Here is a 27,263-nt window from a genome sequence, read left to right as displayed (position 1 = left end):
CGCCAATGCTCTCCATGTACAAGGGAGAAGAGGTAACGGCACACAAGATCCGCGTCCGGGGAAAGTGATTCAACGTATATAGTTGAACTTGTGTATCTTACTTTATAAGCACATTATCTCTTCCTGACTGTCTGAACCCGTTTCATACCTTCGTCGCTACCCCAATACTCCAATATCCAATAGATCGAATACCAACAACACAGCCTTTCACAATGACCGACTCAGTGACTCTCCACACCTATTTCCGGTCCTCCTGCTCGGCAAGACTCCGGATAGCCCTATACCTAAAACAAATCCCTTTTAAATCCGTCTACGTGAACCTCCTAAAGGGCGAACAATCCTCCCCAGCCCATCTGGCCATCAACCCGTCCGGAACAGTGCCCGCCCTAGTAATCCAGCGCGACTCCAAAGCACCCGTGACAATCACGCAATCTCTTGCCGCACTCGAGTACCTCGCAGAAGCATTCCCAGAACAAGGACCCGCGCTGATCCCCCCGATCTCGGACCCAGAGAGTCGCGCTGTAGTGCGCACGCTGGCGGATATTATCTCTTGCGATATACAGCCTGTTACAAACCTCAGGATCTTGAAGCGGGTTGGGCCGCTAGGAGTTGATCGTGCTGTCTGGTCGAAGGATTTGATAGAGGATGGGCTTAGGGCTTATGAGGCTATTGTTAAGGAATCAGCGGGGAAGTTTAGCGTTGGGGATTTGATTACCATTGCAGATTTGTGTTTGATTCCTGCTGCATGGGGAGCTGAGCGATTTGGTGTTGACTTGGGTCAGTTCCCGGTTACGAACGAGATTGTGAAGAACTTGGAGATGGAGGAGGCTGTTAAGAAGGGGCATTGGAGGTCGCAGGATGATACTCCCGAGGAATTTCGTGTTAAGGAGTAGCCAAAAAGGCTATATGTAGTGTATTGACTAGCCTCAATCAATGTTTCTGGGATACTCCATCAGCCTGCTAGTAATACTTGCGTCTAATGATTACTTGACGAAATGTAGCAGGAGATCGTTTATCCTGATTGTGGGTAAATAAATCTGGCCGAAGCATTTCATTTCAAGCTCCATAGTATAGAAATAAACGAAACCGAAGCAACATCACACATTGATCATTTAATTCGTTTTTAAGTTATCTATTGCAGAGAAACGGCAGGCAGGATAGTGCCAACACAGTCGCCGAAGCCGACATAGTTGCCCTCTGTTCCGGCCATACCGCGCAGAGTAACAGTGTCGCCATCCTCAAGGAACATACGCTCAGAGCCATCCGCCAACTTAAGAGGAACCTTGCCGTTGGTCTGTTCCAAGAAACTACCCTCAGTCTTAGCCTCTTTACCAGAGATAGTACCTGAACCCAGCAAGTCACCGGTGCGCAAATTACACCCTGTGATAGTGTGATGAGCAACCATCTGAGGGAAAGAGTAGAGCAGGTTGCGAGCATTGCTGTTAGAGATAATAGTGGGCTGACCACCGGGATTGGTAAGCTCGACATCGAGGGGGATCTCGTAGGCACTCTCAGCGCGCTTCTCGCGCAAGTAGGGGAGCAGGGACTCGCGATTTGCAGGCTCCAGACCGGGGGCGCGGAAAGGCTCGAGTGCATCAATCAGAACAACCCAAGGGGTGATGGTGGTACCGAAGTTCTTGGCATTGAAGGGGCCCAGAGGGATGTATTCCCAAGCCTGAATGTCGCGGGCGGACCAGTCGTTCATGAGAACCAAACCGAAAATGTGGTCCTCGGCTTGGTCGATTGGGACAGGCTTGCCGAGATCATTGGGCTTGCCGATGAAGCAAGCAAGCTCCAACTCGATGTCGAGCTTTTTGCAGGGGGAGAAAGCAGGCACCTTGGGGTCTGCAGCGGGGTTCGCCAGAATCTGACCCTGGGGGCGGTGGAGGGGTGTGCCCGAAGGCACAACTGATGAGGCACGACCGTGGTAGGCAACGGGTAGGTGCTTATAGTTAGGCTGAAGCGCATTGTCCGGACCACGGAAGAGGACGCCAATGTTGTATGCGTGGTTCAGGCCAGCGTAGAAATCGGTGTAGTCGCCAATTTGCATAGGAAGATGGTTGGTGACTTGGGACAAGGGTAGCAAAGCGGACTGCTGAAGGGAGGCATTGTCCTTGAGGAGCTGTGGGTACTTTGTGTCGGCACGGAAGATGTTTTGGAGATACTCGCGCACTTGTCGGTGCACAGGGCGACCAAGTGCAGCGAAGTCATTCAGTGTCGGTTGGCTGAAAACAGCTAGGTGTTTCTCGATAGCTGGCAGTTGTGAAAAGCCTCCAGATGAAGCGAATGCACTCAAGTTCAATGCATGATCACCGATTGCAATGGCAGCTGCCTTTGGTGCAGATTGTGTTGAGATGATGCCGAACGGGATATTTGCCAGCGAGAACGGCGAGTTCTTGGGGATCTGAAGCCAGGAAGCCATGATGAATGTTGAGTTTAGAGAGAAAGAGAAAGCGAGTTCACGGGCTTAACACCTTCAAGTAGTGCGGAAGTGGTCCGCTCCCCCCTCATCCAGCCGCGGAATGTACGGTTAATCGCGGGAATTGACAGATGCGCGGAACGGTGTGACTGGTGTGACCTCACGTTATTGGCTTTTCTTAGAAGCTGAGATCCTCGGTTGATCTGGGGTATTTGTAAAGGTCTGCATCATCCAACTTTGGAAACCACATCGCCTTCAAATATGCCTGTCACTAAATTCACCCACCCTGATCCATACAAGTACCAGACGGGCTTCGACTCGCATCACGAGTATGTATTCAAATAGTTTCCAACAAGGGACATCATTAATAAGCAACTAGGTCGGAAGCCGTCGAAGGAGCTCTGCCAATCGGTCAAAATTCCCCACAAAAAGCTCCATATGGGCTCTACACCGAGAAGCTCTCAGGAACGGCATTCACTGCACCCCGTCATGAGAATAAGCAGACCTGGGTATATCGGATTCTACCCGCTGCAGCTCATGAGAACTTCATCGCGGAGGATGCCGACTCTTATCATACGAGAATGACAACTGAGACCCACAAGCTTCACCACATCCCTAACCAGCTCCGATGGAACCCCTTCGATCTAGATGAGAAGGTCGACTGGGTGCATGGACTGCACCTGATTGCAGGCTCTGGTGACCCCACTCTGAAGCAAGGACTGGGAATTTTGATGTATGCTGCGGGCAAGGACATGGGCAAGGAAGCTTTCTACTCCGCAGACGGAGACTTCCTAATTGTGCCTCAGCACGGTGTGTTGGACATCCAGACTGAACTCGGTCGCATTATTCTGCGACCAAATGAGATCTGCGTTATTCCTCGTGGGATTAGGTGGGTGTCTTCCATATCCTACATGGAATCAATAACTTATCAATTCTATCAGATACCGAGTGACGCTCCCAGACGGTCCTGTGCGAGGATACATCTGTGAATTATACCAGGGCCACTACCAGCTCCCGGAGCTTGGTCCCATTGGATCCAACTGCTTGGCCAATCCTCGCGATTTCCAAGCTCCCGTTGCAGCTTTCGACGACGAAGAGGAGAGTGAGTACAAGCTCTACAGCAAATTCAACAACACTCTCTTCGCCGCACGACAGAACCACACCCCCTTCGATGTCGTCGCCTGGCACGGCAACTATTATCCCTTCAAATACGATCTCGGTCGATTCAATACTATCGGTTCGATTTCATTCGATCACCCTGACCCTTCTATATTCACTGTGCTGACAGGTCCATCGGACCACGTCGGTACCGCCATTGCTGACTTTGTCATCTTCCCTCCTCGCTGGCTCGTTGCAGAAGGTACTTTCCGTCCACCGTGGTACCACCGTAATACCATGTCGGAGTTCATGGGTCTGATTTCTGGTGACTACGATGCGAAGGTTGGTGGTGGTTTCAAGCCTGCCGGTGCTAGTTTGCACAATGTCATGAGTGCTCATGGTCCCGATTCGGGTGCTTTTGAGGGAGCTAGCAATGCTGAGCTGAAGCCTCAAAAGGTTGGTGATGGAAGCATGGCTTTCATGTTTGAAAGGTTAGTTCGATCCCCGATATTATTTTGAGGCTTGTCATATTTACTGACAATGATTTAGTACTCTTATGGTCGGCGTCTCGGAATGGGGTCTTAAGACCTGCGAGAAGGTGCAGCCAGAATATAACGAGCACAGTTGGAAGCCTCTGAAGCGACACTTTGTGAACCCTAACAAAAAGGCTTAAGCTATGGTTTGCGCCTCAGCATTGCGATGAGTAAAAGCGCATGTTTTCAATTAGCTCTATAGCATAACAAGATACCAAGATTAAATCAAAGCGATCAGAATTGCTTTTCAATATTCCTTCGTTATTCCAGATGCATTCCAAAGGCCAACTATGTGCATTAAATTATTTCTCAATGGTATATAATCTTCATCCCTCCAGCTCCTTCCTCATTGCCTCCTTAACAATAGCCCCACACATCTTAGCATAAGGGTTCGTCTGCACAGAAAGCTGCTGCGCAACCTTATTCCCATAGCGACCGCCGAAGAAGAAATCCCGACTAGCCATTTCCTCAAGCTGATCAGCTGAAAGTCCACGCAAACGCTCGGGGCCTGTCTCATCGCCAGCACCAGCCTTCTTCACGCGCGCCGCTTTCAGAAGCAAATAACCTCGGTGCGTGTGCGCGTCAGCCAATAACCGTGCCTGGGTTGTTGAGACAGCATCAGCCGGGGAGGCAGGTGTGGCAAAGTTTATGGCTTGGCCTAGATCAGAGAAGATGCGGGAGCAGAGCTGGGAGGTCTCTGGGGCAAAGAGGGCAGCATCAGCTAGCTCGGTATCAGTGCTTTGGTCATTACCCGCTTCTTTGCTGTAGATCAAATCGACCAGTAGGCGGAGAGTTTGTGCTCGGTTTGTGTATGCGGAGGGATATGTTGGGTGCTGGGTGAGGAGAGTGTCGAAGTTGTTCAGTGCTGACTGGACTGTCTCTATACTTGGTGATTTATTTGATTGCAGCTCGCGGATGATATCTGTTTCGCGCTGCTTGAGCGATGCCAAGTCTGGTTCAGATATGTTTAGAGATGATGGCCATGAGGGAAGCGATTTGTCAATGGTGATTCCCGATGATGGAGAGGATTCAGCATCGAATAGAGCTTGTAGTACAGCCGAATCATTGGATGTCAATGATGGGCGAGCAGTTGTGATAGATGTCATCTTGGGATTTGACGTTGAGGTGAGAGATTGGGGAGGATATTGTGAGAGTTCAGTCAATTTACTGTAGTGTCACAATAAATTGAACAAAGTAAAATGTCTCAAAGAAATTGAGAAGCCGAGAAACTGAAGATCCTACGGATATTAACAATGATGCTTAGTGGGTCCGGGTATCTCCGGATATCTCAGGGTCCTGGAATAGCCGGGAACTATGACATGCAAAGATTGGAATAGATATCCGCCGGGGCAAATTGCGCTTACTGATTTATTTAAAACCTTTGGAAGGGTAGCGTAGACTTGGTATTAAAGAAATCCTCTCTCAACTTGTACCATCTACATTTCATCTACCCAATAATCACAACATACGGGATTCAGCAAAATGGCACCTTCAGCTATTTCCAATAGCCCTCCTCCCCCAGCTACCAACGCAGCATCTTCAGTGGCCAGCTACCGCGGCTACGATCATGTCCACTGGTACGTTGGCAATGCCAAGCAAGCTGCAAGTTACTACATCACCCGCATGGGCTTCAAGCGTATTGCCTACAAAGGCCTTGAAACTAGCAGCCGCCATATTTGTTCCCATGTCATCCGCAATGGCGACATCACCTTTATCTTAACCTCCCCTCTGCGGTCCCTTGATCAAATTGAGCGTTTTAATCCCGAAGAGCAAGCCGAGCTAAAGGAGATCCATGACCACCTTGAGAAGCACGGTGATGCAGTCAAGGATGTTGCCTTTGAGGTTGACAATGTCGATGATGTCTTCTTTGCTGCTGTGAAGAATGGCGCCAAGGCTGTCTCTAGCCCCAAGGTCCTTGAAGATAAGAATGGCCATGTCAAGACTGCTACCATCCAGACTTATGGGCAGACTACCCATACCCTCATTGAGCGCAGCGAATATCGCGGCGTCTTTATGCCAGGCTACCGTGCTGAAACTGGCGTTGAAGATCCAATTTTGCAGTTCTTGCCTAGTGTTCATCTCAAGCGTATCGACCATTGTGTTGGAAACCAGGACTGGGATGAGATGAATAAGATCTGTGAATAGTGAGTTTGGTCCAGATTGTTTGATTGAGCCTCATTTACTGATACCACCGTTTAGCTACGAGAAGGCTCTTGGGTTCCACCGTTTCTGGTCCGTCGACGATAACCAAATCAGCACGTAAGTGTTTTAACTTATTTCACCCAATTCCCAGACACCATGACTAACCTAAAATCATAGTGAGTTCTCGGCTTTGAGCAGTGTCGTCATGGCATCACCCAATGAGATTGTCAAAATGCCCATCAACGAACCAGCAAAGGGCAAGAAGCAATCCCAGATCGAGGAATACGTGGACTTCTACAATGGTGCCGGTGTGCAGCATATTGCACTCCACACCGATGATATTATCCGTGATATCACCAATCTAAAGGCACGCGGTGTCGAGTTCATCAAGGTTCCTGACACATATTACACCGATATGCAGGCCCGCTTGAAGCAGTCTGGCTTGGTACTCAAGGAAGGCTTTGATACCATCCGCAGCTTGGACATTCTGATTGATTTCGATGAGGGTGGCTATTTGCTGCAGCTTTTCACTAAGGTATGTGGAAATAATGACCCTAGCATTCGTAAATTTATACTAATCTGACAAATAGCACATGATGGATCGGCCTACTGTGTTCATTGAGATTATCCAGCGACACAACTTCGAAGGCTTTGGAGCTGGCAATTTCAAGTCACTATTCGAGGCTATCGAACGAGAGCAGGAACTTCGGGGTAACTTGGTTTAGAGACAAAAGTTTCGTTTAGTCGGGAATTTTCTTGATGGGACCTTGCAGTTTGGGAGTTTGTATCTTGCATTTAGCGAATTAGGGGCTTTTCCTTAATAACATTTTTGGAACTATTTCATGGTTTCTGTATCTCAAACCGATACCTGAGAGGTATTGGATCCTCCGTTCTTGTGCACTCCGCCTTCCTGGTGGTAGTGAGTAGCTTGCCATTGTAGGGTGCAGAGAATACATATATGCTTAAATGAGTATTGAGTAAAAGGCACTGGAGAACTATCTGGGGCTACATGGGCGCTATAAACGGAAGACATGACGGGTGTGTCGTGTTAAATTAAGGAACAAAAAGCAGATATGAGATCCGAACCAGCTATGGACCTGATCCAGAGTCCGTAAAGAGGTTGTCCTTGATGAAAACCTCATAGGTGTTGTGTTGAGTCTTCCATCTGACAATTCATATACTTCAAGTACGACTAACAGGTCAAAGAAAACATTTAGTAGAGGCGATTTGAACTTAAAAGGACGAATACCTACTACTTTATATAACCCGAGCAATCCGAAGCAACTCAATGGTCTCACCACTTTCTTCAACCTTCCTAGGAGCCTGAATAAACAACACCTATCACCCAGCACAATCCTCCGTTAACCTCCAACGTCAATTGGAGTATCGGTCCAGCAAGTCCGTAAGCTCACGCCAATTCTGTCGAACCTTGAACCGATGTTCATGAACATTCCTCTCCAACACGCTCATCAATCCTAGCCCATCAGCATCAACACCACCTTTAATCATTTGGCCCTGTGCACGTTGAAGATGTTCTATCAAGTATGCTTCCCGATCGAATATAACCTTTGATTCAGCCAGCAGACGTTTCTTATCATCCATTCATTTCTTTTTTGTTGCCGTCAAATTGTTCTTTGTCGATACATGGTCCGGCTCTGCTGCATATATCTGTACTGTATGGACTTGGGGTTTATTAGGGGTGGAAAGGTGGGTGTATCAGGACGGAGACGCACCTGCAACATCACTACTGCCTATCACTAACACCACCCATATAGCAACGCAGGTGGCAGCTTCTAGTGCCCACAACATCATATACATTTGTGGGTCGGTTTGTAGACGTTGGGTCTCGTACGGGTAATCGGTGGGTAACAGAAGAATGAAAATATGACTTTTTGTTCATGGATGCCCAAGGCAGGTGAGAATGAGGTATTGATGTTATGTTTGGGTTTCCGCTACTTGGGTTGGAAGAAGCTTTCGTTTTGAGACCTTAATTAAACTATTATATACGTATTGAGATATATAATATTTTTAGTCTCGCCCTTATTCCATCTCATCTCATTTACTTCCGCTTCGATGAACTCGAAGTGGGAGGATTGGCTCCAATCCGCTTGAATTTCCTCGGATCTAGAGCACTATTAGACGAGTGCACCCACAGGAAGTTTAAAGTGCAAGACATACCTTTTCGACTCATCAGAGCCCGATTTCTCGTTCCCTTTCCGCCCTCCCAAAACCCACTTCCTGCTTTTCCAATCAGAACAGCTTTGCAGATACCGCAGTTCTCGGGCCTGTATATCTGCTCGCGGGAGCAGTAGCCACATATCATACGATTTGCGTGTTCGTTCGGGTGGTCAGTTTCTGCGTCGTGGCACCTAGGTAACCAATAAGCATCTGAAAATGAATGGGGAGACATCCCGTGGGAATCATACTTGTCACAAGGGAAGACTTTTGAGCAGCAGCTGAATCTGTAGGGGATTAGTATCACCTATTTGTCAAATGCTACCAACTCATCGATAGAGGATCACATACCTGAACCAGCGTTGACTCTTGGCATAGTGCTGGCAACGCCCGCGTCGAGGAAGTTCTTGTCCTGCGACAATACCGAGGACTTCCTGAGGCTTGGATAATTGTTAGATATTATCATGGTGATGTGCGGTGGATTGTACGAACCTTTCTTTTGAGGGGGAGGGCTCCACGAGAAGTGACTAGATGGTACAGTAATGAGCAAAAGGTCTGCTGCGGGTTCTATATATCAGAACTTACTTGCTGCACTTCCCACAAGAAGGAATTTCACCTCGGGGATCTTGAAGACTAAATTTTAGATACGTTAGTAGCCAAACAATAGACGCTGTGTGTTGGACCAGAACCTACCCATTTTGCGATGGCACTGGCGACATATACCCATGGCACTCTCGCCGCGAACTGCAGGTATACCTGGTGCTGGATGGGGGGTTGAGCACTCGGAGCAAGTTGGGATGAAGTCGCTATACAAGATAAGTCAACAAATAGCGCTTTCCTGATATGAATGAGAACCAACCTAAGAAGCATGTCCCCAATCGTACAGCCGCCCATGTCAAGGTAGCCAGCACGATTAGCATGAGAATGCATCAACTGCTTCCGGAACGCTGCATATGAGAGTCAGTAAACCACCCCCAGATAAGCAGAATGAGATTAGGTGTATACTCACCGACACTCATATTATTAGCACACTTCCGGCACGACTCCATTTTCGGCATCTGGCCCTTCTCGTCGGAAATTTGGGGCACGTGCTTGATGTCGACTGACACTTTACATCTGTCACATTTGATCGTGATGTTGAGGTTCAAGATTTCCAGTAGCTCAATTCCGTAGAGCTCTAAGAACGGGAAGGAAAGTGCGACGCCTCGTCCGGGCGCGTTGTTATCCACTGATGCGGGAACGGGTGCGCCCCCTTCTTCCTCTTCCTCTTCATCTGAAAACTCGTCTTCCTCGTAACTAGACTCGCCTGATGTCCCCTCGGCGCCACTTTGGGGATTAGGAACCGACCATTCGGGTGGCCGTGGAATCACAACAAGATGTGGCCTGTCTTCATTATCCTGAGTTGAGGACGCAGCAGGTGCCCTTTCAGGCTCCTCCGCCTCCTCTTCCTCGTCCTCTTCAACAGTGGGAGGTACAGCTCCAGTGGGCTCCTCCTCTTTTGGTAAGGGGGTTTCAGCGAATTTATGGATATTGCTGGCCAGGTAGTTGACCTGAGATACCAGACTCAGCTGCGAGGTCTGTTCTACCCACTGAGTGAATCCCACTTCTGTGGCTTTCACTTCAGGGCCTTCGACTCCCTGTAACTTGATCGAGCTTTGCTCAAGTGGGTAGAGCTGTGGCACAATCAATTTCACAGTCTTCAGTGCTTGAAGTGTTCGCGGCAGGCGGTCCTTTTTCGTTGGCTGAATGGGAATAACATATGTCCTGCCATCTTGCAGTTTTTGGTACATCGGCAGTCTTCCAAGGCGCGCCTCAAGCTGTTTTATCTCGGTTGCTCGTCTCTTCTCGGCTGTAGCTTTTGCCTCGGCTGTGTGTCTAGGTGCTACAGTGCGTGCTTGTGGTGCTGGCTTAGCAGCAGCACTTGGTGATTTACCACGACCTTGAGACGGGCTCGGCTGGCTTAAAGGCTTCTCCGGGGCCTTGGTGGGTTCTTTCGTTGTGGATCCATCACCAATGTTGGCAAAAAACTTCAGCGTTGGCCCACGCTCCAGGGTGGTTAGCAATGATTCGAGCTTTTTGTCCAAACTGTTCAACCAGCCCAAGAGAGTTCCCCGGCCGTTGGTGCGGTACGTAAAATCAACAATTTCATCGAAGCCTCTGACGACATTTGCTTGATATGCAGCTTCCATTTCAGAATTGGTCACTGCAAGCATGGGTCGCCCTTTTGGGTATGAGCTTGGGACATGAAGGACACACTGGAGTCTTTCGAGCTCAAACGGGAAGTCCGGATCAGAAGGTACTAAGCCAAAGGTCAAAGTGCAGCCCTGGGCATCATTGACTTCCTGTGGACGGTAACGCCGCCTCAATTGGTTGATCTGGAACTCTCTGGGATCTGACTGCTCCATTTTAGAAACTGGTCGTTGGGGCTGGACGGGGGCTGCTACGGAGCGTTGCTTGTATTGGTTTTCACCAATATTCAATCTCTCGGTCCCAGTGACAATGGCTTGTGCCGAGCTCTGGCTTTCACTTCCCGAAGATTGGGTTGGTTTCTGCTGCTCCGATGATGTTTTCTTAGCCTCAACAGTCGAGGCATCATGTAGAAACGGACATGCTTCTCCCATTCGGCATCCTGGAACAATGTTAGCATATGACCTTAACGACACATCGCCTTCCCAGTAAACGACCACCGCCAAGAATACATGCGCAAAAGATTAGGGCACAGGACAATCATGCAATTCGAGTCATAGCTCAGTATCATTGACCCTTTGGGTGCACATGGCCCATGTTGTGTACAAACATTCCCAAAATGGCCCGTTCGTGGCACACGGTCCGTATTCAATGACGCGTCTACCATTGCAGTGACAAAATAGGCAAAGAGCCCTTACAGACAGAAACTCAGAGTGCAGACTTACCCTTTTTGGATTTGAAAAAGCGACATTTCTGCCGCCGAGTCGATGACTGGCGAGCAGCACTTGTCTCATCGGTGGGTGCAACGCCATGCGACCGGGCCGCTGACAACTCATCAGTTGTCAAAGAGGATGGCAACTCTGTACCTGTTTAACAAAAGCATCATGAGCGTGTGATCAAAAAGGTTATGAGCCACCAAGTCCGATCCTGGCATATTGGCGTATTGGCAGACCGAGCACCCTGCACACCAACGGAGCCATCGGAGGAGATAACATGGGAATTGATAGGCTTTGTGGCTGATGCAGCATGTGGTGCATGGGCATGCAACAGGGGGGCTGAAAATACGAAAGCCTGTAGTAGAGAGAGTCCCGATAATCCGCGCAAGTAGATCTCATGGAATTGATTGGGACAAAAGCCTCCGGCTAGATGGAGTTTACGCGCCAATAACAGAATTGTACTTATCTTACCTGGGATCTGGGGTGCTGGACCCGCATTGTTGTCAAATGACCTATTCTCCATGCTGAAACTGAGACTCGGCCCGACCTTCGAAAGACGATCCAGAATGGAATGACTGGGTTCTGAGCGACCTGGGAGGTGACGCGGACGGCCAATACTGCCAACGCAGAGATCGGGTGACTGTGAGGAGATCGACAGGACCAGATCTGCGCAGTAAGTAAGCCGAGATGTGCGACCGTCTGAATTCCTGTAGTGATCTTCGAATCGAAGGTCACGGCGCTAAGCAAAAATAAAACACACGGGAGGAGAAAAACGGCAAAAAAGAGATACAGCCACGTGATGTCAAATTAGCAAACGTCAAAGTAGGGTGCAAATAAGCAGTGGTATATCGTAAAGTCTGAGAATATGAAGCTATACAAGAAGTTATAGTTGTTTACAGTTTTGCTGGCAGTTTAATGCCAAGACTCAAGGCGGAACCGATGACCTCATTCGCCTGCACATTCGACTTGACTCACACACGCTCCAGTCATTTCGAGTCATAATTTTAGTCACAATGAATCGATTTATGGGTTTTAGTTGAAGACTAGAATGTTCGTAGGGTTTCTGATATGGAGCACAATGTCGATCTCCCCTGTCGCTCAATCCAAGTCCAGTACGGAGTATTCATTATCGCGTACATGGTATGCTGTACAACGCTCACAGGTACAAGTTCCTGGGTAGTTCGCTAGACTAATAATGATTACCACTGCAGGATCCTCAGATTCAATATCATTTCAACTATAGCCTTCGTCACTTCACGCCCAAATTGCAATCCAATACTGTAATGTTCAGTCTTAAGAGCACACCATCTGCCCGAAGCCACAACAGGAAGCAAAACAAAATCATCAAGTACCAACATTAACAGGCAATAATCTACCTACACATCACCAATCCAGAAAACATAAAATAAAAGCCATCAGAAAAACCAGAAGGCGACTTCCAATCTGCCAGCAGAGCAGATACACAGAGCGCGGCACGCGCCTTATCTCCCACATCCATCCCCGGAGGATATCCCTATTAATAAGCGGCCCTGGCCAACGCTATACCAATATAAGAGAAAAGATAAACCCTCACCGAGAGTAATACGACCCGACGGGGCGCAACAAGCTCAGCGCAATATACTCAACGGCCAGTCAGGGACAGCGGTCGGTCCGCGTTGCGCGGAGAAGATGAGGGGTTCGCTTTAGAGAGTTTCTAGAACCCCATGCAAGTGCTCCTTCGCCAAGGGTACACATTAGCCGGAATACAACATCTAGACATAACGGCTATCTTGGATTCTTTTTGGCAAGTCATATTTCGGATTCGGACTCTACCGAACTTTTTGAATGCCCAGATATCGGATGAGTTTTTCCGTGTTTACCCCGACATTTGGGTAAATTAATCAAGAAAACTCCAGGAGTGGATCTAAGTCTGAAAATTGCATGCGACGAGACACATGTAACTATGTATGTAACAAATACAGAGTGAATTCACACCTTGATCTAGCGGAAACCTTCAAATCCCACATCACTGTGGCTACAAAAGGCAAAACATGATTGAAGGAAATGGTTTTAAGCGAAAGCTGTCTGGAAGTCACATGTACAGTGGGATCTCTACCGTTGTATTCTGTGCATAAACCCTGTGTGTGGCTGCCGCTAGTCGGACACCGGTATCTAGCCCAAGCCCTCGGGGAGTTAGAAGATATTCCGTTTTAGATATAGTATTTCAACATGGCTGCCTAGATCCTTGGAATCTAACGGCCGAGCCGATTCAAAATAAAAGCTGTTCTAAAGTAAAATGTCGTATGTACTCAAGGATCCAGAGACCGCATCAGGGTACTACAAGTAGATTTGAGCCTCGGTCAATTGTATGGTAAGGAAGTATGGGAGCTCCGCTCCGCGGTACTGAGCTTTCCGCTGTATATAATGTAATGTAAGACGGAAATACAGTACAGTAATGAATACACCCAAAGCGGAAAGGTGTGAATCGGACATGGAACTCACCGACCAACCGGATCGCCCTTCCAGAAGCCTTCCAGAATCTCGCACGGCCTTCCGTGGGTGTTGGCGCGTTTGACCATGGGCATAGCTTGAAATTTGATGGGTTGAGCATTATATCGGCATTTCTACTCCGTGTAGAATTCAATTTGCCGTATAATATGTCCTTAACTATACTACATAGTCATATTAATTCATCTGACATAGGATTTGGTAACTTGCGGGGTTTCGGAGTACAGAGCTCCTCCTGAGCTGATACACGTGACCACTCTCCACCGGAGGGCCTAGAATAATGATTTGGCCAATCATAGGTATTGTAATTGGGTTTTTGCACGGTTCAGTCTGGGTTCCTTTTTTGGCCCATGGAAAATGCATACATTCTGGCCAATCTCGCCTCATTCGGGATTTCGCCGAACAGTAATAGTCAAAGTGATGCATTTTACTCGGCCCACGAAACGCGGCATGTCGTGTAAAGAAAATTTCATGAAGTCATTGGGACAGTACTTCGTATGTAGATAATTTGTACAGGACTAATCTAGAAATGACCAAAATATCCCCCTGAATTGAGGATATATCAAGTCAGTAAAGTATGGGCTAACTTTAAAATATCTTTGCACCAAAACAAAGATCGGCTCTGTTCTAGAGCTCAAAAGGCCTGGACAGGGGTTGTATGGGTCATGTTTGAGACGATCGCTTCGTAGTGGAGGACGATCAAGAAGTCGACAAAGATTCTTGCGTGTCTAGGATTCGCCTCAGTCATCAAAGAGCCAAGCCAAAACGACCAAAGCTGGTTGCAAAACGTCTCAATCTTTCAACCAAATTGCCCTCCATTTCTAGCTGATGGGCGTGATATCCTCGCATTTCATAGCTTCTACTGAACATACTGCACGCTGCATGCTGCATCGGCTTGCCGATTGTACGTCGGGCGCATATCACCAACCCGTGGAGCCAGTTAGGCGTCAGTCTTGCATCAAGAAGGCGATATCCACTTTTTCTTGACTCAAACAGCCTTGATCGTGGAGCGGTCCGTGGGGGTTGGTACGCGATACCTATAACATAACAAGTTGTATGAAGTCCCAAATAGGAAATGCGGAGCCAAAGCTGTCACACGTGTACAGTCAGTTAAAAGCTTTCAGTACCGGTGAGACGCGCGAAAAAATTGGGAGCGAATCATGCGTGTCCCTGGGTTGTGAGTGACCCACTGCGATCTCCACCTTTTGGCCTGTTGGAAGCTGAGATCAAGAAGACTCATCTGGCCGGAAATGAGATTTAGCCCTAACCGGGCAAGTGGGTTCTGGAGAAGGAGGCTGGACCACACAATGTATGTATAGAATTTGGTGATGGCTGGAGAAGAGGCTCTTGTATCACCTTAGCTGTTTTGCTGTCATTGGACCGGAACTGAAGAAAGAGGCTTGTGATATAAAAGTATGATTATAGTGTGCCAAGGTGGCTTTCCTCGGTTTGCACAGAGTACATATACTCAATTTGACATGAGCTTTGTTATACCCATGTTAGTTCGTTCTCGGATCTTTATTCTCTAACAGTAAATGAGCCCCACGACTCGGGTATGACCGGAAACACTGGAGACGTTCGTAGGATGGAGGTGTTGTCGGGCGTTTTAGGAGGAAAAAGTCTTCATCCCCACACCCGTTCAAAATTGGAGAGGAAGGTTGTGCATACGTCATTATCTGAGACCCTGTCCTGAACCGTCAAGTCCCACATTCCCAGGGCTCTTAGGTAATATTATCGATATCGTGTATAGTAACATCCAAAGATGAAATGAGATATAAGAAGAGAATTGAAGATAGAAGACGTGCAATATAGGAATGGATCTCGGGCATCAAAATTCCAGCGGCTCCACCCCCGGATCATGTGCGCCGGTCATGTGCAGCTGCCACATGACTACTGTGGACACCCGAGCTGGTAAACCCCAGGACTACGGAGTACTATGTATAAGACTCTTATGGCACTATTGCAACTCTGACACATCACTTGATGGAAATAAGCATAACTCCAAGCGAGGAAAACACAATTATGCGAATGACATCAGCGGGATACCATTCCTTCAGTGCTAAGATCTGCGCTCCGAATCCTCATCCTTCAGGCAACTACCACTATTGGAATATGGCAAAATATAAGCGAAGGCAAAATCATGATGAAAACATGCATAACCCAGGCCAGATCCATGTAAGAATTACTCGTATAGTGTCATAATGAGGCCCTCCAACGGAACGTGATCCCTTTCCTACAACATAGTAGATAGTAATGTGTACTCAGTAGCACAATCTCAACACAATCCAGATCCAAATAAGCCCCTAGATTCAACCCAAGATCAAGGAAAATACACATCCAAAAAAAGTACCAACGAGCCTAGAACTAACCGTCCCAGCCACCCAGCGCGAGCCCAATCCAATCACCTTCCCCCTCTCATATACATAATTCCACCCACCCCCGGTATCTCCGATGAGCTGGTCGTGCAAATTATGCGAGGCGAGGAAGCCACCGTGGACTGAGTACTTATCTCGTCGAGTCGATGGCAAGCCCGCCACCACCTCCCGAGTTCCGCGGGAGCTCTGACATAAATGTGAAGATGTCATGGCTTCATGTCGCATGTGCTAGCGACCAGTGCGAAGCCGAAAAAAGAAGCTGGCACCGAAGGATCTGGTCGATCACGGTCAGTTTTGGGATAGTTATAACTCTCTTCAACAAAGGCTCCAGTTTATACGGAGGTATAAAGTGCTTCGTAATAGACATCACAGCATCACGACTACCAAGCTTGAAATCATGATATGACACATGCATATGGATAAATTATAATTAGAAATCAATCTGAGTTGCTGGTTTGTGTTCTAGATCTGCGCGAACTGTTCTCCGGGATAGATAGGTACTTTTGACATCTTTTTCAAGATTCCGAAGGGGGCCCCGGGATATTGGGTGCGCGGCTTTTTGATTGACCCCCCTGTATCTCTCTTTTTTTGCATCCCACCTGACCTTTATTATTATTTTTGGCGCCCTGTGATCTGCGTACCTCTGAAACATCCATGAACTCATATCGCAACTCTTCTGGATGCTGGTCTAGGCAGGTGGTACTGCATTGGGACATTAGATGATTCGATTGATAATGGAGTGTAACTTTGTTTCTTTTGTTGATGCCCCGAGAGTGGTTGTAGATCAACGCAGATTTACTTGAGTTTGGGGAGTACAGCATACAGCATTTGTAGATGTACCTATAAGGCTAGATCCCAAGAAGTACATATGTATGAATGCAGTCAAGAACGATCTAGCCCGTGCAGTTAGGCAATGTAATAAAAATGGATCATGACCACTTGCATGCGAAGTACATGCAAACAGCTATTAGCCATAAGACTCCTCACCTATACGTGTCAGCGCCACAAAGTCAACTCTGAAGTTCCACATGATTGATCTGGCGCCGTTATCGCGGACCTCTGCTATCCTCCGTGCTCTACAGCAAAGCTATAGCTAGCTACTACAGAGTACAACGTAGATCCAGACCGCCAATTCAGGCCTATGCAAGCCTCTCGATTTCTGATATCTGAGACTGCAGTCAAGGAAATACGATATGCATGTGAGTACAGGTATTCTCTGATTTCGTTCATTGGATTTTTTGTTTTTTTTTAGCTGTCATCAGGTAGCGTACAAGTGGTGGCCCGATCGCGAAGATCGGTGCCGGATGAAAATTGCAGGACATAAACGTGTGGTATCAGGTATCGCAGAAAAAGAAAAAACATGACTATCTCTCCAATGATAATCGGGAGTAGTGAAACAAATGCTAGGCGTTTTCTGCAGTCAAAGGACATGCAGTAAGAGACGCAGCGCTGAGATGGATGATAGATAAACCCCTTTTTTTGGTGAACTTTCCAGGTATGAACAACCCATCCGGAAATATCTTGGAAAGCAGAGACAAAAAAAGAAATCCATGTGGCATCAACCGTTGGTGACTCGAAAAAGTACTAGTGATATGAGCTGTACATGGATATTAAGGTCGTAAGAAGAAAATAGCCCTCGAAATAGGTGTTTCATAACCTCCATGCAGGACAAACGCCCAGTGAATGCTGTGATGACATCCCGGTCCCCGGAGTCGATGAGATCGATAAAAAAAAAACGAAGCAGAAAGAAAAAGAATTCCAGATGTGCGCCATATATGCAATGCATGGTCGTGATCGTACGTGTCAAGAAAGGCTGTGCTAGGTTGCAAAGCAAGTCTGTGAAAATTCGAAAAACGTGTAGGTGAAGTGAATCACAGGAGGAGAATCAACTACCATCCCTTCACATGGTACTCCCAGGGACCGTAGTCGGTAGTGTAGTTGGTCCATGAGCCATTCTTACCCAGGTCGAAATTAGCAGCATTGGAGTCTGCTTCAGCGCTAGCCTGGTTCGGACCAACTCCCCTGTGTGGACCCTTGGGATCAGGGTACTCCTGAAGGTTCTTCATGTCGTGGGCGGTGTGGCGACGCTTGAGGAAAGCGTTCGCAGTCGCGCTCTTCTGCTGGCGCTCCCAGAGAAGATGTCGGCGGAGAGACTCCGTCAATTCAGTAGCAAGCATGTTGCGACGGGTGGTTCGTGGAGAGTGTGCCATAGACTGCGAACCGTTGGTGTTCATGACAATGGGCTTCGATCGGGGAACGTCGGGCCCACGCATGATCAGGCTTTCCTCTTCCTTGCCAGGAGGGGACTGGGGAATAGATGGACCGCTGGGGGAGGTCAACCGCGATCGTTGAAGTGCGGGACTGGACCGGAACGCGTTTCCTTGCATGCGGGCCGGCTGGTGCATCATCATAGTGAGCATCGAGCGGCGGGAAACGAGATTGGGCCGGGAATCAACCCGTTGGAACATCTCTCCTCGTTCGTCAACGCTGGACTCGCCACCTTCTGTGATGGAGTCCTCCCAATCAGAATCCTCATCGTCCTCGATGGCACTCTCCGAGACTTCATCGTCGGTCTCAATAGCGTCCTCGTCAGGTAGACTGATGTCCTTCGAGTTAGGAATGATGTGGGATGAGACCTGATTGCTGAAAGAAGCAGTCTTTTTCGCAGAGTTCGGGATGCTGTTTTTCGGTTTCAACCCTCCGCCGGCCGCGTTGTCCTGGACTGCCTGTGGACCCATGCGCTCTTCGAATGAGCTTTCATCGTCATCCCCAGAGGATCCGCCCAATGTAAACATGCCTCCCTTCTTCTTCAAGGGCGATGGCTTCAGCTGTGTAGTAGAGCGAGAAGGACTTGGGTCAATAGACAGTCTTGGTTGCGATCTGAATGATGATGAGATGTGTGATGGCGAGAATCCACGAACAATGCTAGTAGATTTGACTAATTCAGGTCGGCTAGGAAGAATACCAGAAGATGAGACGCTGGTATCGGACGCGTTCACCTGTGCAGTGTCGCTTTCGTTACCCTCGGGAGCAGTTGTCGAGCAAGACTCGGTCGACTCATGAGGGTATGGGGTTGGTCGGACGGCGAAATGGGGGACGTTTCGAGCGGTAGAGACAGAGGGAGGAGTAGGAGTGGGGGTGGATGGGCGAGGAGTAATGTCGACAACCGGGGCAGGAGCCTCGACAGGATGAGACATCGGCTCTAGCTGCTTCTTTTCCTTAATGTTGAGGACCATCCGCTCCAAATCCAACGAGGTGATGTGCTTCTCCTTGCCACGGCCGAGGCTGGCTAGTGAGTCCTCGCGAACGACAGCTGGTCGGTAATCGGAAAACTTGGGACGCTTGATGTGAGCTTCGATCCGCTCGGCTTGGTCGGACGCGGCCGACTCGACACTGGCGGAGAGTTCAGGCAAATCCCCAGCTTCGGATCGTAGCAATGGGAGGGCAGAAGTGCGGTTAGAATGTTCAGGTTCGACACAGAAGGTTTCGCGAGTCCACAGCCGCCAACTGAGGTTTTCAAGTCGACGGCCCTGGTCCATGTAGTCGGCACATTTCGAAAAGACTGTGCGGTTAAGTCAGCAAAACGAGATTTAATCCACCAGCAGAATTGTTACTGACCCATCCACATTCCATGAAGACTTTGAGCGTTGGCGGTATCCACCTTGTGAATATTGTCCGCATCCACCGTGAGAACCGGTGTCGTTAAAGGCATTTTCGCGACGCCACAACTAGCAGTGAAGCGATTGTGATTATTAAGAATCGTTGATTGGTGTTCCGGGGTCGCCGTCTCCCCCGATAGTGGTCGTACGGCGCTTGAGATGCGGTGGTGAAGGTTCGTAAGAATCAACCGGGTTCTGGAATGGGCGTTGGAATTTGAGTCTAGACTTTGCAATTATGCAAAGAGTTGATCAATCGGTTTTGGCGCCAACGATGTAATCGAATGCTCAAGCGAAAGATGCTGGTTCCGTAAGAATTCCAGGTGAAGAATCGGGTCTCGGATGTCCGTCAATTTTCCGTCAGAGCGCCACAGTGCGGAGATTCCGGGGCGAAGAGTCGGGGAAACAGAACGGGTATTGAAAGAGCGGATTAAGGTGATCCTTCGAGATGGGGGGAGGGGGGGTGAAGGAGGTTGTAGGTTGAGAGTGAGGTGAATAGAAAAATCTGGAGAAAGGAAAGAGAAAGGGAGTCGGAACGATAATAAGAATGACGGGGGGCGGCACTTGGTGGAGTGGAGTGGAAGGAGAGGGGGACGGTAATAAATTATAAAAATTGAAAAGAAAAATTGAAAATGAAAATCCAAATTCTTTTTTTAAAAAAGAATAAGAATTTCGGGGGAATTATTGGTAAAAACATGACAATACAAGGAGAAAATTGAAAAATAAAATAAAATAAATTCCGAAATAACTCCATACCGAGGATAAGGGTCGGTGAAGGGGGAAAATTCAGTCGCATCACGGGGCCATTAATTACATCGATACCATGTCCATGTATTGAGATCCTCCCCACCATAGTTCCCACGGTATTCCCATAGTACTTTTAACATTTCTTTCCCTTCCCGACCTGGGGGGTTCCTCCCTAAAATACCAAAATACTACGGCAAGGTTACTTTGCGTTTTGATTTACTGATTACCTAAATATCGTCTCCGTGAAGCTCTTCTCTGTATAAGCCCTTGAACAGTTTCTTACAATTCAAAAGAGCTTAGACATTTATAAAGAATGAGAAATATTCACCTGTGACCTGAGCAAAAGAAAAAGAAAAAGTAAATACTGAAAGTGTACTCCGTACTGAAAGACCTCCAAAGCGGTAGTTGCAGTGACATGCCGGAAGTCCAGACCAAGACTCTCTCTCTACGCCACTTGATGTATCTCGATGGTCGTTTGGACATTTGACATTTAGGCACTTGCCTCACTTGCCACTGACAATTTACTGTGTAAGAAAGACCTACTGACTGATGAACTGTCAAACTGCTGGCTATTGGTTCTGACAGAGCTGAAGGTCCGGCTGACTAGCAAAACTAGGTCGCATTTAAGCTATTTCCAGCTATTTTCGTCACGGACGCTCTATACCCGGACTATGGGGTACACCGCGTCTAAAGGGCTAGGAATTGGTCTAAGATCTTAAGCCACGTTGTGATCACAGATATGGAACTTGGGGCTCGTTTATTTTCAAACTTATACCTGGATTAATTGTGAGTTCATTATAGAAGTTGAAACACAAATCTGATATTATACACTACCCCTAAACGCCTCCTTTGGTTTCTTTTGCCCCGGCTGAATCACGTAGTTTTCCCCAGCTCCCCCGCAAGCAACTATTAGCCGGGCGAAAGGGATGGTTCCAACGCTGCATGCCGGGGAACAAACGTACCTCTTCCATAGTAGATCGTCTTCTCTTTTAGATGCATTGCTTTGTTTTAAAACAGGTAAACTCTACACACTTTCGTCGGTGAGAATTCTGAGGGATATTTTGGTAAATCACTTCAGGCCTCAATCATGTGGATAAAAAAAAAATAGTAAGCCACGGCTTCACTCGAAGCAGCAAGGCAGCCTTACCGCCCTTTCTCTTTTCTTATCTTCCGAACGGGCACATCCTGGCTAGATTTTCTATCTTTGATTCAAACAGGACATAACAGTCGAAAGTGTCACCAACCCAGGCTACATAGTCACGAGTCTGCCAGCTGTCATAGTGGTCAGTTTTCCTTGCTTTTATTCTAAAGAAAGATGGGATTGACAGATGACGGTCGACATAAGGAAGATGCCAGTACGTAAGAGGCGGGTTTAGAGATGGCCTTTTGTTTCCGTCACGGGGGGTTGGACGCTTACAGCAACCCTTGCCCTCAGGCTCGGACTGGTGGAAAGGAACTGTGTCTTTCCCTACCCGACCATTCCAAACCTCTAACCGGGCGCCTGGGGGGCCGATCCTCTAGGACACGACCCCTGCCAGGGCAAAGTCACACCAGGCGCACGTTTCATCTATCATGTGATATTGCACGATGAGATCCCTGGCTATAGAAAATAGCTAACGAACTACTACCTATCTAGGTTAGTTTGATCTGACCAACACATATCCAAGTCTGTTATTCCCTGTCAGTATATGGTGTGGAAGTTTGCAAGCTGTCACGATGACCATCTGAGACTTCAAAAAGTGTAACCAGTGGCCTCCAGTGGATTTGCGGGGATTTGGAGCTACATATCAATGTATCGGAAAGCTGATGTATGAAGGTTGTTTGATATCTCATTTCCCTCGTAGATGGTCTCAATTAAATAGGTATCGACCAATCAACTACTATGTATCTTCTTTGACCGCAAAAAATATACCAAAGTCGTCTGATTCGTTCAAAATAGTTCGTTGGTAACAGAGGTATCCCTGCGGATGTATGACACTGCATGATCATCTACAGATGCAAAGCATTGTCTGGCCGCTTGTGCAGCCTGAGTTTTTCAAAGCTGCTGATCCCCTGTTTGCAAAGCTTGCATAACAACATCAATGACATATGGAAGTATTCTCGATGAGCAATCTGAGGAACAATGACAGCGTAACAGAAGAACTCATCTCTCTTGGATCATCTACTCATCTACTCATCCAGTTCCTGTATCACTACCTAGTATTCGGGTTGTACCAGGTGGCAATATGAAACTGCACATAAGATACCTCATTAAATCAGGCATCCTGCATAACCATCGAGTTAAGGCTGCGGCGGCCCATAGATCGGGCCTGGGGAAATGGAAAGTCACGCCCCCCTTCGACCAAGGCATGGGCGACAAAGCCCCATGATGCCGGGCCGAGGTCCTACCAGGCGGCAGAAGGATTCCCGCTGGGCGAAGACTCAAACTTGGGTGGGTCATTATTATGCTATGCGCTGTACAATCCCACTGCCACGAAAATGATCACGGGTAGACCGAGCCGCCAAAGAGGAATTTGACCGAGCCGGGGGCTGTGGCAGATGACAGCTGATGTAGACGCAGGTCATGATGAGGAGCGCGCTTCAGATCGCAATAGCTTCTGCGCAGTGCCGACAGGGCAAATTAACGAACCGGGGTTTGGTACCCACAGTGTTATGCAGTACAACTGGCGTATCCAGGTATCCTGACTCCATTCTGTTGTAATGTGAGCAATAAGCTGGGCAGCTCATAAAGTGGCAAGGTCATGCGCAAGTCACGTCACATGATGTGGGGGGTTCCAGGAACAGCGCGCCACCTCAGGGGCTTGTGACTTTTCCCAAATTGACGCCTCTTACCATTTGATTCTATAAAATCTCCCACTGGATCCTCGATTTGGGCTATGTTGGTTCCTCGCCAATCACCTGAGACCATGTGACACGGAAATGGATCGCCTCAACCCCATTCTCTTATCTTGTTTGGGTCAATTTCGCTTCTGCTTGCTGATTGAACCGTCAACAATTGCTCAGTGGCCTTAGCTTATTGATATGCGCAACGGCTTGATATGACAGCTACCTGTCCGACCCAATGATATGAGCTAGTGACACAAACACAAATACCAGCTTTCTGAACCCAATCCACACGATCTCTTAAGCCTCAGGGGTATCCAGTTTCCCTCTCAGACGAGTACCACTGTCATACAGCATAATTTTCATCTCCCATCGTATCATATACCCCATGTAATATGTTGCGACTGATGCATGGGATGCAACACCATGCGCCGGGTCAATCGATGAGATGACGAATCCTTCTATCTATTTAGGGCTGGACGTAACAAAGAGCTCAGGGATTTGATAGCTAACAATCATTAAAAGAACCTGTAACTCCTGTAACTTGGAGTCGACAGACGAAGCTTAATTGTGTCACCGTGTCTGGGTCAACACGCTTCACGTCAACAAACCAACGGCCAGAGCTGTCATTTTTTCAATGTGATGGGGCGCGACGCCGGTGATTGGCACTATCTTGGACGGCCAAACATGTGGCATATAACGGTGTACGAGGGTGACGAGTATCTTCAATAATTTACTCCGTACTCTGATTCATTTCCACGGTCTGAGCTCCGCTCAGGGGAATTAGCCTTTTTTTTTTTACCGCCGTGTCGACCTTGTGACTCTTTGTTTTGGATGTTGATATATATCCAAAATTGAGCGATCATACGTAGTAGATAGGATAGCGACCTCTAGGCGTCCCCAGCTCACTTTGTATCACAACAACCAGGCAGCGAATCACATTCCTCCATTCTCCCACTTTATCTGTAGTCTACTTCCCCGGCATGAATGTCTGTGCTCAGATCAAACGTTAGTGTCTGTTGATGTCTGATATGGTCTATTCCATAACTAATTGATCTAAAAAGGGGGGTCGATCAGGTATCAGGGATTATTTGAGACGTGGTATCCAGGAAGTCTATCGGTTTTGAGGTTTAAGAGTTGACTGGTACGAGCAAGGGATACTCGCGGGCTCCGGGAGTCTAACCCGGGCATAGTTCTCTAGATTCATGGAGTCAGGTGGGCAATTGATTCGATAAACTCAATCTAGAAGCATCCATACCAAGTGCGACGGATCAACATGAAGTCAAGATATCCTTCTACCAGGTACGAGGCACCCCAAGTACGTAATGACGCGTTCGTGTCCTTTTGTTCCGTTCCCTACTCTGCAAAGATCGACTTACTGGATAATGCATGTGACCTTCAACAAGGGATATCCGGGGAATCTTCCAGATCGGAACAAAGCTTACTATATCCGCGAGGCTGGTAGGCCCCATGAAACTAGCTGAGATGAAGATGGGATGTGGGTTCCTGGATCCTGCGAGCCAGCCGGAAGCAGGACTTGCATAGCCGTGACGATCATTTTCTTCCAAATGTCTTTGGCTTCTTTCATACATTTCGCTCTGTGCAGACAGTCGACTTTCAAACATAATGTTCTACTAGAACAGGTGACACCCAATATATCCCTATCCTAGACGAAGATCGTTCTGGACTTGGGTGTTGTGTCTTTGTTTTTTTATAATCCTCGCCCTTCAAGATCGCGATCTCATCCAAAAGCCATTACAATATATCGGCTCATGTGGTCATGTGTGTAATTCCTGTTACCCGTTCAACCGTCACAAAGTAGCGAAAATAAAAAAAAAGACATCTGTGCATACCATTGAAGAGTCTAGCCCATCATCTCTACTGTGCGGCCCTTGGGTCCTCGTCGATGGCTCCCTTGTTTGGAGCTGCGGCCCAATAATATATCCACCCTGCACTTTCTGCAGATCATATTCCCAGGTATTTGGTAGCCCTGGCATATTTCCTCTCATTTTTTCAACGTTATGGACCCACTTCCCTTTATGTTGAACCTTGTGCAGGGTTCTATACTCTGCTTTATACACTAAAGCAAGTACTTGGGCACTATGCTTCATCCGCCACCTCGTCATTGCGTATTGTTGCTGGGGAGGCATACTGCGAGGGAAGTCCATAAAGTAATGCACATTGAATAATGGTTACGGTCTGTTACACTCTCTTTGCTCGTTCTAGTTGTCTGGTATTTGAGTTGGTGTGTAACAGCCCCTGTCATGGCCATGGTTATTTTCAATCGTGGACTTCCAGACCTCTGATTCGACATCTTCAATTGCATCTTTTTTTCCGGAGTATGCTTTAAGAACACAATTGCAAATACGAAGCCCCAAGTCATTCATTTTCCCAAAAGAAATCGTAATTGGGTTGCGATGGTCGGAGATACGAAGTAATCAAAGACAAGTGTCTCCAGAAATAGTTCAATTTACAAAACCACCTGACTAAAAGCCTAGACTCATCTATATATGGAAGGACTAGAACCCCTATATTCTTTTTGTACTCTGTCATTGCGCAAACAACTGGAAAATATACGTGATGATCCTAGGCTGCCTAACCAATGATACCCCCGCAATGCAAGCTGACTGCATCGGGCCATGGACATCCGGTGGCCATTTACGGCGGCTATCTCCTGACAGCTCTCTTTGCTTTTCTTCCTTGTCCAGAACGGCTGTAGCGGCTGTATACAAAGACCTCTCTTATCACCGCCGGTAGGGTGTCTCTCGGCGTGTGATTGTGGCGGACGATGGGCTGAGATGGCTGTCTTTGATTGCTTGTTTTTGTTGAAATGGAGGGTTTCATCGACACGCAATCCAGTCCATCAGGAATCGAATCCCTGATTGATAACGAAGCCTCTTCTGTGCAGTCGTCACTGTGGCTTCTTTGACGGCGCGACTCGCGACAGCTTTATGGTCGATTCATCTCTTTGATTGTTTGTTCTGGCACCCTGTCACTTCTGATTGTTGCCGCTGACCAAATATCGACTTCAAAACCTTGGAGCTCATTGATGATATTTTGTTTGTTTCATGCACGATCACCCGGTGTGTTAGGCTCTAGATATGGAGCCTCCTGGAGTCAGGCTAATTAATCCGGGTTTGTCACCTGCTTCCCCGTCAGCCGTGGCTGTTCTTAGTCGCATAATATTTAGATATTGACTGAAAACAAAGCCTGTTACCTACATATAATTAAACATGTTTTGTTGGGGCTTAAGGGTCGAGCTCTCGATGTTGCAATATATCTTTGCAGGTACGGAGCATACATGGAGGTATCCATCATACCTTTTGTTTGGGTTTTGTTTTTTTCTTTCATATTTCCGTAGAGTCAACATGCAGACTCCCGTACTCTAAACTTTTGAATGCGAAAAGAATGCTTCCAACTTTGGCGGGGATCAAAATCCGGGGAAGCAACATTGAGGGACACCCCGGACCCCGAAAGGCCGAAAACGGCTGGCAACCATTTATTATTTTCGATCTTACGCAAATAGATTACAAAGAGAACTTGAAACACATGGATGAAAATTATTCCCACTTCTGGAATAATACGTGCACTATACCAATTTTCGTTCAGTAGGCCGGAAACATCTACAGATCGAGACCAATGCCCAAGTCGAATTGCCATAAACCTCAAATATAGCGATCACTGGGTTTTGTGATATGTCGGTGAATAAGTCGTGTGACGAGACCAACGATTTTCCGAAGAAGCGGTAGAACTAAATGACATATCGGAAGTGGCTGTTCTCCAGAAGCCGCGGAAGATGCCCAACTTACATAAAACGACTGTCACGAGAAGGGGGGGGAACGTCCGAGATCTTAATATGGTCTACCACGAACGAAACGAAGCCACGTCAATTCTTGCCCATGTGA

The 27,263-nt window shown here is 47.7% G+C and overlaps 7 protein-coding genes across 7 annotated transcripts; 3 read left to right on the top strand and 4 right to left on the bottom strand.

The window, feature by feature from the left end:
* Nucleotides 1–212: 212 nt before the first annotated feature.
* On the top strand, nucleotides 213–893 carry maiA (maleylacetoacetate isomerase MaiA; the record flags this gene model as incomplete). The annotated part of the gene is made up of 1 exon (XM_057226080.1): nucleotides 213–893. One exon carries the CDS (start codon nucleotides 213–215, stop codon nucleotides 891–893), a length of 681 nt encoding a protein of 226 aa, XP_057090096.1.
* Nucleotides 894–1,132: 239 nt separating this feature from the next.
* Nucleotides 1,133–2,422, bottom strand: fahA (fumarylacetoacetate hydrolase FahA; the record flags this gene model as incomplete). Its single annotated transcript, XM_057226079.1, has 1 exon — nucleotides 1,133–2,422. The coding sequence occupies one exon, from the start codon at nucleotides 2,420–2,422 to the stop codon at nucleotides 1,133–1,135; it is 1,290 nt and encodes a 429-aa protein (XP_057090095.1).
* A 258-nt stretch (nucleotides 2,423–2,680) lies between these two features.
* On the top strand, nucleotides 2,681–4,190 carry hmgA (putative homogentisate 1,2-dioxygenase (HmgA); the record flags this gene model as incomplete). The annotated part of the gene is made up of 4 exons (XM_057226078.1): nucleotides 2,681–2,748; nucleotides 2,799–3,308; nucleotides 3,361–4,008; nucleotides 4,067–4,190. The coding sequence occupies 4 exons, from the start codon at nucleotides 2,681–2,683 to the stop codon at nucleotides 4,188–4,190; spliced, it is 1,350 nt and encodes a 449-aa protein (XP_057090094.1).
* Nucleotides 4,191–4,376: 186 nt separating this feature from the next.
* On the bottom strand, nucleotides 4,377–5,156 carry hmgX (the record flags this gene model as incomplete). The annotated part of the gene is made up of 1 exon (XM_057226077.1): nucleotides 4,377–5,156. One exon carries the CDS (start codon nucleotides 5,154–5,156, stop codon nucleotides 4,377–4,379), a length of 780 nt encoding a protein of 259 aa, XP_057090093.1.
* A 376-nt stretch (nucleotides 5,157–5,532) lies between these two features.
* On the top strand, nucleotides 5,533–6,917 carry N7447_001800 (4-hydroxyphenylpyruvate dioxygenase family protein; the record flags this gene model as incomplete). The annotated part of the gene is made up of 4 exons (XM_057226076.1): nucleotides 5,533–6,194; nucleotides 6,250–6,309; nucleotides 6,370–6,727; nucleotides 6,783–6,917. The coding sequence occupies 4 exons, from the start codon at nucleotides 5,533–5,535 to the stop codon at nucleotides 6,915–6,917; spliced, it is 1,215 nt and encodes a 404-aa protein (XP_057090092.1).
* Nucleotides 6,918–8,251: 1,334 nt separating this feature from the next.
* N7447_001799 (Zinc finger CCCH-type) lies at nucleotides 8,252–11,793 on the bottom strand (the record flags this gene model as incomplete). The annotated part of the gene is made up of 11 exons (XM_057226075.1): nucleotides 8,252–8,316; nucleotides 8,371–8,561; nucleotides 8,619–8,654; nucleotides 8,719–8,807; nucleotides 8,860–8,894; nucleotides 8,953–9,000; nucleotides 9,061–9,173; nucleotides 9,227–9,314; nucleotides 9,377–10,996; nucleotides 11,280–11,414; nucleotides 11,742–11,793. 11 exons carry the CDS (start codon nucleotides 11,791–11,793, stop codon nucleotides 8,252–8,254), a joined length of 2,472 nt encoding a protein of 823 aa, XP_057090091.1.
* A 6,228-nt stretch (nucleotides 11,794–18,021) lies between these two features.
* On the bottom strand, nucleotides 18,022–19,844 carry N7447_001798 (uncharacterized protein; the record flags this gene model as incomplete). The annotated part of the gene is made up of 2 exons (XM_057226074.1): nucleotides 18,022–19,694; nucleotides 19,751–19,844. The coding sequence occupies 2 exons, from the start codon at nucleotides 19,842–19,844 to the stop codon at nucleotides 18,022–18,024; spliced, it is 1,767 nt and encodes a 588-aa protein (XP_057090090.1).
* Between the last annotated feature and the right edge of the window lie 7,419 nt (nucleotides 19,845–27,263).

Source organism: Penicillium robsamsonii (genome assembly GCF_028829455.1).
Source record: "Penicillium robsamsonii strain IBT 29466 chromosome Unknown utg000001l_segment0_segment0, whole genome shotgun sequence".
NCBI lineage: Eukaryota > Fungi > Ascomycota > Eurotiomycetes > Eurotiales > Aspergillaceae > Penicillium > Penicillium robsamsonii.
This window is presented reverse-complemented; position numbering and strand designations above follow the sequence as displayed.